General features: G+C 38.9%; 1 protein-coding gene across 1 annotated transcript; it reads right to left on the bottom strand.

The window, feature by feature from the left end:
• Positions 1–4032: 4032 nt before the first annotated feature.
• On the bottom strand, positions 4033–4833 carry LOC128600777 (olfactory receptor 6N2-like). Its single transcript, XM_053613477.1, has one exon. The coding sequence runs from the start codon at positions 4831–4833 to the stop codon at positions 4033–4035; it is 801 nt and encodes a 266-aa protein (XP_053469452.1).
• Between the last annotated feature and the right edge of the window lie 9271 nt (positions 4834–14104).

Below are 14104 nucleotides of genomic sequence, written 5' to 3'. Positions count from 1 at the left end.
ATACGAGACTAGTCTACAATCGTATTACTTTGCTCAAACTTCGTGTATCAAACTTATGCAGTAGCCTATCCATCAATATACCGGTCTTGGACCCCAAAACACTTTGCGAACTGGGGATTCTACACAGGCATGATACACAGGCCTCTACATCAACGGACTCTCCTACTATCACTGTCTGATGCAGGGAGCAACATAAGCAGTGTGAGAGACCACGCAAACGCAGCACTCAGGCAGGTATCAGGATTAGGCTATAAGCTAACCCATTCAGACCAGCACTTCCATCTGTTCTGCTGTCTAACGTCTGATCCCTGGAAAGCAAAATGGACTATTTGAGACTGGATTTAACTACCCAACGACTGTGCCTTTATCTTTACCGATAAATGGGTAAAACCCACTGCTCCTGAGAACACCATTCATCTGGATGGGTTAACAACAGTCCGTGCGGACAGGAGCCATGCTCTCAGCGGTAAATCTCGGGCAGGAGGTGTGTGTATTTTCACAAATAACAACCAGTGCAAAAACACTAAAATCGTCTCAAGCTTCTGCTCGGAAGATATAGAGTTCCTGACTGTAAAATGTCAACCACGCTACTTGCCAAGGGAAATCACAGCTATTAGCATCACGGCTGTATATATTCCCCCCATTGCAAACACAAAAGACACACTTTCTATACTGTATCAGTCTGTCAGCGCGATGCAAAATGCTAATCTGGACTGTGTTTACATCAGTGCTGGTGACATTAATTAGGCGAACCTGAAGACAGTCTTACCACATTATTACCAACATGTGGACTTTGTAACAAGGGGTGAAAACACACTAGACCGGGTTTACACTACCATCAAACAGGCATTCTGAGCAGTTCCCCAGCCCCACATTGGAAATTTGGACCAACTATCTGTTATGCAACGCAGAGTGGAGCCCGGGCCAGAACAAATGTGAGGGAGCCACAGAAGGCGAGTGTGGTGGCCAAATTCCCCCCATAGCTAGGGGGACTGGGAAGTGACAGTCGCAGCCTGCTAGTAGGCCTTATTTAAGAATGTTAATCAGTGCCAAAAAGGCAAACAAGAAGCTGTCTTGATGGGCCACGGAGGCAGAGATATTATCTCAGAGAACCATATATGAGCTGGCCCATAACACCAAACTGAATGTGTGCAGTGTAGACCACCCTGCAACAGCACACACAGTGGAATGAGCCTCGATGCCCTGAGGCGTAGATGGAGGGAGGTAGCCCGCAAGTGCCTCCTCCACCATAGGCATAGCTAAATAGCCATGCTGCTCATTCCCCACGATGGCCAAATAATCTCGCGGGGTTATAAATACGGCTAATGTATGGACTTCCCCAGAATTGTGATATTTTGTCATGCACTTCTGGGGAAAAAAGGGGAGTTTTCTGCAGTGTGAGGGAGATTCATTTTTACTGGTGAGAAAAAAGCTCATCCAGCCTTAGTAATCACTTCAAGCAGCTCTTTATATGCTTGTGAGCTGCTCTCAGTCTTTGGCACACCCTGCTGGCTTCTCAGAGTCAGAGAGGAATTTTGGGGGTTTTTTTGGCTTTCCAAAGCGAAGGAGGAGTCGCGACGCGAGCTTCAAAATCAGGCAGAGAGCAGGATGTGGAAAACAGAGCAAGAGATAGAGCAGCGCTCTACTCCGGCTCCTCTTCCAGATCCCTATGAGATCCCCAGGACCTGGACCGGCTGGCTGCATTGGCAGCAGCTGGCCCAGATCCGTGAGGCTCTGAAACCCATCTCCCTTCAGCTGAGAACAGAGTGAGGCGGGAGTGGAGCTGCCTAATTGTAAGGCGTTCACAATGCGCACAGTCAGACCTCTCGAGGTGCTCCATCCCTAGACACACAGAAAGTGTGACCATCCTCCCCTGTGATGAAACAGGAGCAAGGCATAACACACTTCCTGAATTCTCGCCACTCACTTTTCTCTCTCTCACTTTTTCAAAGGGACAGAAAAGTAAAGAGATTTTTTTGTTTTGAAAAGATAGAGAGGAAATGAAGAGTCTTTTTGCGAGCATTACACAAACGACTGACATGCCGTTTTTATATCACACAATGCACTTAATTGCCACATCACTTGATCGGGGCAGGCCTATAAATAGGCACGATGTTACACAAGTATTAGATGCTGGTCACATGCGAGGGTGCTTCCCATATAGAACCCTATAGTAGATTTTCTGTGTGTGTAAACTGTGGGCTAAAATTCTGACCACTACACAGTTACTATTATAAGTTACTTACAAAATCAAGTATACTTTCAACCAATTGCCCGGGTGCAGAGTAAAGTACCACACGGAACCAGAGAGTGAGGAAAAGCAAAGCCCAAGTTTTATTGTTCCGTTCCACCACACGAGAGCCACTCTGTTGAGAGTCTCAAAAATGATCTGACACCCGGATCTGAAGCTCCCTTATCTATAGAGTTTTCTACACCCAAAGAGCCTTCCCATAACACCATTAGGTTTTAGAAAGAGCCTTCCCATAATACAATTAGGTTTTAGAAAGAGCCTTCCCATAATACCAATATGTACGCAACTCAACATTTTGGAGAGACCTTGGTCTCACAGTGTCAGCTGTTCCCATAGATGGTTATTTTGCGGCTCTAGCCATTCCCATGGACAGTTATCTAGCAGGTGGTAGCCCAGCTCCAATACCCTTATAATTGGCCCGTCACATTTCATCCTTAAAAAATAACCTGTGTCAATGTCAGTCCTGACTGGTCTATCGTGAGCAGAGGATTATTCACACCTTCACACACTTATGAGTAAGTTTCTTTCATATTTGTTCTACATTCCTGTTTTCTAATGTAGTTTCTTTCATATTTTGTTCTACATTTTCTGTTTATAACGCTTACACATAGTTTACCCCCTTTACTTTACTCTATACCTTATAATATCCTTATAATATCCTTATACTCCTTTTATTATCCTTATAATATCCTTGCAGTCTTTATAATATTCTGCATTCCTTTCATGTGTGTGTGTGTGGCTGCATGGGCCTCTATGTGTGTGTGTGTCTCTTAGTTGACCTTTTGCCTGCGTGCAGACATACTCCACCTACGCTCTGAGGCCTGCCGCACTTAATCAAATACATGTATTGTTATCCCCCTGGTGATAACAGGTGAACATCTGTTCATACAGTCCTCCAGCCCAGTGAATTCTCAATAAGATTACATATTACTCATACTAGGTCTCCCTCGTGTTTATTTCTTGTGTTTTTCATATACAACAAAACACATCTTTGCTTTACAACAATGCTTTACATACTCCTAAGTTGCTTTTTTTTTGCAAAGTACATGTGTGGAAAACTTTGTATGTAAACTGAACAATGGAATCCACATTGATATTGAAATAAAATAAAATACATTTAAAAAACCAAAATGCACCTCCAGTTTTATTTCACCCTACAATAGAAAATATTTTACGACAATAACAAATGAAATGTATTTTGATAAGTCTTCAGTTTTAACATTTAATACCAATTAACTAATGTCATTTTTTAAATTAAAATAATGTTGTCAGATTCTATGTAATTTCCTTAGTGTGGCATAAAAATAGCTTTTAATTGTACTAGTAATGTCAACACACAATCTGTCCATGAACTAATATGGCAAATGTGAAATCTGTTCTCATTATAGAAACTTCACAAAATCACAAAAGTTTATTATTACAAAATCATTGCTATTTCAGTCAATTAAAATCACACTGTATTTTATAACATCTGACTTTGTGATATGCAGTCCTGATGAGGTTCATGTTAAGAATAGAATTTTACATACAAAATAACATTCTGGTCTTTATTTGTTTATTTATTTTTAATTTCAGCATTAAAGTCCAAATAAGTACTATTTCACTTTTTCTGGCCTTTATGTTTGGTAAGCCTTATTGGTAATAAATGTAATATTATTGCAAACATGTAATACAGAAATTTTGCTTCATTAAATTCTGAAAATTGCCACTAATAATAATAATAATAATAATAATAATAATAATAATAATAATATAGTATTTCAAAGCAAAACAATCTACACCTAAAAATAAACCTCAGCCCTCTTCTTCCATGAAATCAACCTCTTGATGCTTTTCAAAATCTCCTGCAGTTTTAATCCATATATTATGGGATTGAATAAAGGAGGAATGAATAAATATTCAACTGACAGGATTATGGCAATAATATGGGGAATTTGATTTGATTCTAGTCTGTTATTTATCATTTCAAAACACATGTTAACAGAAAAATTGATAAAAATGAGCAGATGTGGTAAACAGGTCTGTAGAGCTTTTCTTCTGAAATCTTTAGAATTCTTTAAACACACAGCGAGTATCCTCATGTACGAGTAGATTATGAAGATCACTGGAGGAAATATAGCAATGCTGAAAATAGCAAGTCCAAAAAGGTTAATAACAGATGTTCCTGTACAACTTAATTTGACAATTGAGTGAGCATCACAGTATATTCTATTCATTTTAAATTTACACAATGGAAGCTGGGATAGTAGTACGTATCCTATACCAATTGCACAACAAGGTAAAAACCATGAAAAACATATGAGCTTTCTGACAGTGGGCATTTTTACCATATTTGAATAATGTAAAGGTTTACAGATAGACACATATCGGTCATAGGCCATAGCTGATAGCAGCATGAATTCTGATGCAGCATATGTATAAACACAAAAAGCCTGAAATAAACAGCCGTGGTAAGAACTGACTTGTTTTTCAGAAAGTAAATCAGTGAGCAGTTTAGGATAAACAGCAGTTGCTCCAAAGAGAGCATTACAAAGCAAAGCAGCAATGAAAATGTACATGGGCTCATGGAGACGTTTGTTCATGAATATGACAAAAATTACAACAGTATTAAATACAATGATTGATAAGTACACTGTGAGAGTAATTAAGAAATAAACATATCTGTAAGTCTGTAAATCCACATGTCCATTAAGTGTTAAATATGTAAGATTAGTAACATCCATCAATTACAAACAAAATCCATCATAGCTTAGATGAAGAAATTTTACAACTGTGGTGAGAAAACGTTCAGTACATATTTATACTATCTCGTCTGGCCACATATTCCTTAGTGACTTTCTGCCAGTAACTTGCATAAAAGTCCCACCCTCTTTCCTGACTACTACTAGTACTACTATTACTACTACTACTACTAATACTAATACTAATAATAATAATAATAATAATAATAATAACTATATCTACAAGCAGCAATACCAGGGTCAAGCTAATAATGGGTACCATGAGCAGCAAAAGAAGCTTTGTGACATGTTTTTGGTTAGAGTCCAATGAACAGTGTATGAGGAGTTAGAAAAAGTAAACTGTCAGTGATTAAAAAAAATATATTTTAAATGTAGCTAAAAATAGCTACTTCTTAGAAATTTTGTCCAGTATGTGGTGCTGTTCTAACACCGCTCAGGTAGGATCTGGACATGATGGTTGTCATGCAGGAAAATGTTCCAGTGGCTTATTTGGCTTTCTCCTGACCAGTAGGGGGCAGTGTGCCGAATCTCTGCAGGTAACCTCAGGGCCTAATGATGACGACACCTACCAAGTTTCACTCAAAGCGTTGCAGAGATATAGTGTCAAGTTCAGTTTTGAACATTCTTCAAATTTGTTAAAGCACCATTCGAAAACGGTATAGTTTATTAAAATTCTGAATCAGAAGTCCAGAAGCTATTAGCATTTTTATAAATATCATTATAATTTTTGACCAAGGTAGCATTGACCTTCAGAGCATCGTGCCAAAGACACATACCAAGTTTCGTAATGATACACCAAATCTTTCATAAAATACAGCATTTTAAGTCTAAATTAAAAATGGCCGACATCCAAAATGGTCGCCAAAGTATTTTTTCATATCGTTGGACTCGGTATGCCCCCCTGAACCTAATGATACCAATTTAATGATTTTATGACAAATTTTTCAGAGGTTGTAACCAAAAATGTGTTTTTTCATATCTCGTGACCACGAGGGGGCACTGTTCCGAAACGAAGCAGGCACCCTCAAGTCATGATGGCTATGACAAAATAAAGTTTCATAATGCTAAAGCATTATCGAGATATAACCTCATGTCCATTTTGGCATGCTCGCCATTGAATTTGTTGAAGTGCCATTTGAAAACGGTATGCTTTTACAAAATTCTGTAATTTTTTTTGTTATGGCTTACTGTATGGCAGTGGCTACTCCAGCTCTCAATAACAATGCGTTAAATATATTGTTTACTCCGACACAATCAAATACGAGACTAGTCTATAATCGTATTACTTTGCTCAAACTTCGTGTATGAAACTTGTGCAGTAGCCTATCCAGCAATATACTGGTCTTGGAACCCAAAACTCTTTGCGAACTGGGGATTTTACAAAAACATGATACACAGGCCTCAATGGTCTGTGGTCTGCACATATATAGCACTTTACACTGTGTCTCATTCACCCATTCACACACACACACACCAATGGTAGCAGAGCTGCTATGCAAGGTGCAAACTTGCCATCGGGAGCAACTTGGGGTTCAGTGGCTTGCCCAAGGTCAATTCAGCATGTGGAATCATGTGGGCCGGGAATTGAACCGCCAACCCTACGATTAGTGGACAACCCGCTCTACCATCTGAGCCACAGCCGCCCACAATCTATCTGTTATGCTAATTCCAGCATACAGACCTGTGCTAACTAGAAGCATCATCTGTGAAGCAGATAAGCACTTCAGGACTGTTTTGAATGGATGGACTCGAATGTGTTTAGTGAGGTTGCCACTGTTAATCAACATATCAATCTAGGGGATTATGCTGAGTCTATGATGGGATTCATATTAAAATAGATAATTTTGTGTCAGTGTCTAATTTTAATTAACTTAAAATAGATTTTTGAAATGTAATGTCAAACTGTCTTGAATAGCTTCCTATTACAAGCCACAATATTCCGTGGCTATGTGTTGTGTATGTTAAGTATGTGCAAGCCGGGTCGTTCCAAACTCCGGTCCTTGTGTTTCTGTCCTGCCTTAGATGCTGCTTCATCAGCCTTCTGTACGGCTTCCGCCACAAAGATTTTATTGATGCTTTTAATGATGATATTAAGGACACTGTGGAGCTGGTTGAAGTTTTTAATAATACTTGCTCTCTTACCTTAGACACTATCACTCTTCTCAAGTCCAGGAGAGTTAAAAAGAAAGATACTCTTCAGCCGTGGCTTAATGACTGTACCCATGCTCTTAGCCAAGTGTGCAGGAAAATGCAGCGAAAGTGGAAGAAAGATAAACTGCATGTCTTTTGTTCAATAAATTAAAAAAAAAAAATACACTGCTCTCATGGATATCAAACAAGTGCAACACAACACAAGTTTATAAAAATATATATTTGTTATATACAGATGTGCAACAATTATTGACACACCTATGAATTCATATGAGAAAAATATATTTGAAGTATATACCCATTGGTATTTTAAAAAAAATAGTACACCTGGGTGACTAGGAACAGGAAATTGTTCAACCCTGACTTCCTGTTTCACAGGGGTATAAATATGAGGTAACACATAGGCCAAATTCCCTTAGTCATTCCTAACAATGGGTAAGACCAAGGAATATAGCTGTGATGTGCAGCAAAAGGTTGTTGAGCTTCACAAAATGGGAAGTGTCTATAAGAAAATAGCACAAGCATTGTAAATGCCCATTTCACCATCAGGGCAATAATTAAGAAGTTCCAGTCAACTGGAAATGTTATGAATCAACCTGGATTTGGACGTGTGTCTATATTGTGTCAACGCACTGTGAAGAGGATGGTTCAAGTGGCTAAAAATTTCCAAGGATCACAACTAGAAAATTGCAGAAGCTATTTGTGTCTTGGAGTCGGAAAGTCTCTACTACTGGAGTCAAAAACTACAATCCGAAGTCACCTAGTTTGGAAGGGTTTAAAAAAAAAGCCCCTACTCTCAGCCATAAACAAACTCAAGCGTCTTCAGTTTGCCAAACACTACTGAAACTTCAAATGGGTTCGGGTTCTATGGTCAGATGAAACCAAAATAGAGCTTTTTGGTAATAAACACGAGAGGTGGTTTTGGCACACAGAGAGGTAGCCATATGGAAAAGTATCTCATGCCCACGGTTAAATATGGTGGTGGATCTTTAATATTTTGGGGCTGTTTTTCTGCCAGAGGACCTGGACATTTTGTTAGGATACATGGCATCATGGACTCTATCAAATGTCAACAGCTATTAAATGAAAACCTGACTGCCTCTGCCAGAAAGCTTCAAATGGGCCATGGTTGGATCTTCCAGTAGGACAATGATCCAAAACGTACATCAAAAGCAACACAAAAATGGTTTACTGACCACAAAATCAAGGTCCTGCCATGGCCATCCCAGTCCCTTGACCTGAACCCATAGAAAACCTGTGGGGTGAACTGAAGAGGAGAGTCCACCAGCATGGACCTCGAAATTTGAAGGATCTGGAGAGATTCTCTATGGAGGAACGGTCTCAGATTCCTTCCCATGTATTCTCGAACCTCATCAGGCATTATAGGAGAAGACTCAGAGCTGTTATCTTGACAAAGGGAGCTAGCACACAGTATTGACTAAAAGGGTGCCAATAATTGTTGAGATTTTTTGATAAACCTGTGTTTTGTTTGCAACTGTTTGATATCCATGAGAGCAGAGTATTTTTGTGAATTTTTTTAACAAAAGATCAAAAGGTTAAACAATAAAGACAATTTTTCACAGCCTTCTTTGCTCATATTTACCAAGGGTGTCAATATTCATGGAGGGCACTGTGTGTGTGTGTGTGTGTGTGTGTGTATTTATTTATTTATTTATCATAATGCACTTTACACATTTTATTTACATTTATTCATTTAGCAGACGCTTTTATCCAAAGCGACTTACAAATTAGAAAATACAACCAAAGCGATATATCAAGCAGAGAACAATACAAGTAGTGCTACCATACAAGATCTTTAATTGAGTTCCAGAAACAGCAAACGCACAGAGTAGAGGTGTAAGTGCCAGAGTAATTTTTTTTTTTTTAATGGGTTGGTTCGGTGTTCATGGAAGAGGTGGGTCTTTAGCTGTTTTTTGAAGCTGGTGACAGATTCTGCGGTCCAGACTGAGGTTGGAAGTTCATTCCACCACCGAGGAACAGTTAGTTTGAATGTTCTTGAAAGGGACCTTGAGCCACGCTGAGTAGGTACTACTAAGCGTCGGTCATTGATTGATCGCAGATTGCATGAGGGAAAGTAAGCCTTCAGGAGAGAGTTGAGGTAGGAGGGTGCTGTTCCAGACAAGGTATTGAAGGTGAGCATCAGGGCCTTGAATTTCATGCAGGCAGCTACAGGAAGCCAGTGGAGGGAGATGAAGAGGGGTGTGGCATGGGTTCTCTAGGGCTGGTTGAAGACGAGGCATGCTGCTGCATTCTGAATCATTTGAAGGGGTTTGATGGAGCTGGCCAGGAGACACGAGAGTAGTGAGTTGCAGTAGTCCAGTTGTGAGATAACAATAGCCTGGATTAGTAGTTGTGTAGCTTGTTTGGTGAGGTAGGGTCTGATTTTCTTGATGTTGTACAGGATGAACCTATAGGACCGTGCAGTTGTTGAGGTATGGTCTGTAAAGGTCAAGCTGTCATCGATGAATCCCCCCAAGGTCCCTGGCTGTCCTGGTTGGTTTGAGTGTGGTTGAGCCGAGCTGTACAGTGAGGTTGTGGTTGATTGAGGGACAGGCTGGGATGACGAGAAGCTCAGATTTTGCCAGGTTGAGCTTAAGGTGGTGTTCCCTCATCCAGACCAAGATGTCCGACAGTCAAGCAGAGATTCGTACAGAGACGGATGGATCGTCAGGCTGGAAGGACAAATAGACCTGGGTGTCATCAGCATATCAATGGTATGAGAAGCCATGAGACTCAGTCACCTGCCCCAGAGATGTAGTGTAGATAGAACCTATGGGGTTGTATATTTATTTAATACATTTAAGTTTTGTATTTGTAATTAATTTTATGATTTCTATTTAATTCAATTGTTTAAAAAAATAATTTGTAAAGCAGCTTGAATGGTCTTGTCTATAAAATGTGCTATATAAATAAACTTGCATTGCCTTTTATGTCATGGTCGGATTTTAGACTGGGCCGTAATGCACTACTTCATGTAAATTCATTCATCAGCTGTAAAAGCTCATCTGATAACTAACAAACCTGTTTAACATATGCACTAACATACGCACAAACCAGCACAAACAAATGAGACTATTTGAGGTGAATTTGGAGTATGTGGGGGGGCTGGTGATGTCATCACCTATAACTTAATATCTAATATTTTAAAACCCGAAACAGCACAAACAAAACTTTTAGTGCCATAAACAGCACAAACGGAGCACAAACAAACGAGACTATTTGGGGTGAATTTGGAGCATATGGGGGGGCTGAGTGACCCCAGAATGACCTATAAATATTTTTTTTATATCTCCAAAACCGAAGCAGCACAAACAAAAATATTTACGGCATAAACCAGCACAAACGGAGCCCAAACAATTGAGACTATTTTGCCGAAGTTTTGCATTGGGTTGGGGGCCAACTTCACGCAGGTCCAATGAGGTGGTCTCACCAGCTGAAGACTCGTCTGAGGTCAATGTGGCGACCTCAGCTCCAGAGCCCCAGTTTGAGGTCAGCATGTCGACCTCCTCCTCAGAGCTTCAGCGTGAGACCCATGAGGTTGTCTCATCTCCAGAGCTCCAGCATAAAGTCAAGTTCCTGCTAGAGTTCAACGAGACAGCCTCCCAAGCCATGTTCCTCCCGAGATCCACAAGACGGCCTCTCAAGCCATGTTCCTGTCTGAGGTCAACGAGACAGCCTCCCAAGCCGCTTTCCTGTCCCAGGTCGATGAGACGGCCTCGCAAAACATGTTCACACTGAGTCAACTGACATGGACAACCAAGTTCTGCTCATGCCTGAGTCTGCTGACACTGACAACTAAATTATGCTCATGCATGAGATGACACAGCCAACCAAGCTCAGCATACACCTGATCTATTGCCTGTTTTTTGACCATGCTATTCTCTCATGTTTTGGATTTGTCTGCCTGCCTCTCTTTAATAAACTCTTATCTGCATTTGCATCCATCCTAACCTCCATTACGTTCAGTTATGTGACATGAAATTTTCACCAGACTTCACTATTAACTCAAGAAATCCAGAAATATAAAGAATTCACAACATTAAAGTCCATAAATAAATATATGTAATAAAGTAGAATGACACAGGAAAAAAGGATTGATCATGCTAAGTAAAAGCAGTTCTCTAAGGCAGGGTAAGGCAAGAACCCAGCTGAAATCTGTAAGTAATTAGAAAGTAATTATACCTCCTATCTGTGCAAATTAATGTCAGCTGGGTTAGTAAATTGATGGTCTATAAAAAGGCTTTTCGTTACCAAGGTGTCACACAAGAAACATCTCATGATGGGTAAAAGCAAAGAGCTCTCCCAAGACCTTCACAACTTTATTGTTGTGAAACATATTGATGGAATCGGATACAGACATATTTCAAAACTTCTGAATCTTCCAGTAAGCACCATTGGGGCCATTATCCACAAGTGGAATCAACATCACTCCAGCATCAACCGGCCACGCACAGGAGCTTCTCGCAAGATTTCTGACCATGGAATCAGAAGAATAGTCAGAAGAGTAGCCTAAGAGCCAAGGATCACTTGGAAGGAGCTCCAGAAACACTTGGAGGCAGCAAGTACCATTGTCACAGAGAAAACAATAGGCAATGCACTCCACTGCTCACGCTCACTGCACAAGACTCCATTACTAAAGAAAAGGCATGTCAAAGCTTGTTTAAAGTTTGCTACAACTCATTTGGACAAGCCTATGAAATACTGGGAGAGTGTAGCCTGGTCAGACGAGAGCAAAATTTAACTTTTCGACTGTCGTACTACAACCATGTTTGGAGAAGAAATGGCACTGCACATCATCCTAAAAACACTACACCAACAGTGAAGTTTGGAGGTGGAAGCATCATGGTGTGGGGCTGTTTTTCATCACATGGTACGTGCAGACTTCATATAATTGAAGGAACGATGAATGGAGCCCTTTACCGGGAGATTCTTGACGAGATGATGAGACGTGGGTGGACCTTCCAGCAGGACAATGATCCAAAGCATACAGCAAAGGAAACTCTCAATTGGTTTCAGAGAAAAAAAATCAAGATGTTAGAATGGCCCAGTCAATGACCTGACTCGAATCCAATTGAATAAGATTTAAATACAATATGTTTAGAAGAATGGGCCAAAATCACACCTGAATACTGCGGCCCATTAATTTCTTCATACAGGAAGCATCTTGAAGCTGTCATTACAAACAAAGGCTTCTCCACTAAGTATTAAATACATTTCAGTTACCGTGTCATTCCATGTCATTCCTCTTTATTACACATAACTTCATTTATGGGCTTTAATGTTTTTTTTTATATATATATATATATATCTTTGTGGATCTCTTGAATTAATACTGATGTCTGGTGAAATTTACATGTGAATAGTCTCATTGGAAATATATTTACTGAAAAAATGTTGATGTGTTCAATACTTATTCCCCCCACTGTATATATACTGTTTTTTTTTTTTAATGTGATGCTGCATGTGTTTCTCATTATGAACTAAATTATGCATGACTACATAGATTCATAGATTTCAGCATTACATTCAAAATGAGGAAAGTTTTATTTTTTCTGCTGTTTACATTGCGAAGCATGTAATACATAAATATCAGTCTACCACCAATTTTTCAATTCAATTACCATTACATTGTTAAAGTGGCATTTCTAATAATAATAATAAACACAAGACATATTCTATCTAAAAATAATCCCCAGTCCTCCTTTTCCATGAAATCAATCTCTTGATGCTTTTCAAAATCTCCTGCAGTTTTAATCCATATATTATGGGATTGAATAAAGGTGGAATGAGTAAATATTCAACTGACAGGATCATGGCAATAATGTGGGGAATCTGATTTGATTCTAGTCTGTTATTTATAATTTCAAAACAAATGTTGACAGAAAAATTGATGAAAATGAGCAGATGTGGTAAACAGGTCTGTAGAGCTTTTCGTCTGAAATCTTTAGAATTCTTTAAACACACAGTGAGTATCCTGATATATGAGAAGAATACGAAGGTCACTGGAGGAAATACAGCAATGCTGAAAATAAAAAGTCCATATGAGTTGTTTGTAGATATTTCTTTACAACTTAATTTAAGAACTGAGTAATTATCACAGTATATTCTGTTCATTTTAAATTTACACAACTGAAGCTGATATGTTAATATCAATGCCACACCAAGTTCACAACAAGGCAAAAACCATGATAAAAATATTAACTTTTTCACAGTAGACATTTTTACAATAGTTGTATAATGTAATGGTTTACAGATGGACACATATCTGTCATAAGCCATAGCTGATAACAGTGCAAACTCTGAACAAGCATACCAATAAACAAAAAAACCCTGAAATAAACAGCCGTGGTAAGAACTGACTTGTTTTTCAGAAAGTAAATCCATGAGCAGTTTAGGATAAAGAGCAGTCGCTCCATAGAGAGCATTACAAAGCAAAGCAGCAATGAAAATGTACATGGGCGCATGGATATGTTTGTTCATGACTATGACAAAAATTACAACAGTATTAAATACAATGATTGATACATACACAGTAAGAGTAATTAAAAAATAAACATATCTGTAATTCTGTAAATCCACATGTCCATCAAGTGTTAAATATGTAAGATTAGTGGCATCCATTAATTTCTACAAAAGAAGAAAAAAATCCATCATAATTTAGATGAATATATTTTACAACTGTGGTGAGAAAGAGCTCAGTGCACATTTATACTATCGCTTCTGGACACTTATTCCTTAGTGACTTTCTGACAGTCACTAACAAAAGTTCCACCCTCTTTCCTGACGACTACTACTACTACTACTAATAATAATAATAATAATAATAGTAATAACAATAATAATAGTAATAACAACAACAATAATAATAATTATAATAATCATTATTATTATTACTATTATTATTATTTTTCCCTACAGAGCAAGCCAGAGGCATTGGTGG

Source organism: Ictalurus furcatus, chromosome 24, assembly GCF_023375685.1.
Source record: "Ictalurus furcatus strain D&B chromosome 24, Billie_1.0, whole genome shotgun sequence".
Classification (NCBI taxonomy): Eukaryota; Metazoa; Chordata; class Actinopteri; order Siluriformes; family Ictaluridae; genus Ictalurus; species Ictalurus furcatus.
The sequence above is the reverse complement of the archived record's forward strand: the minus strand, read 5'-3'. Positions and strand labels throughout refer to the sequence as shown.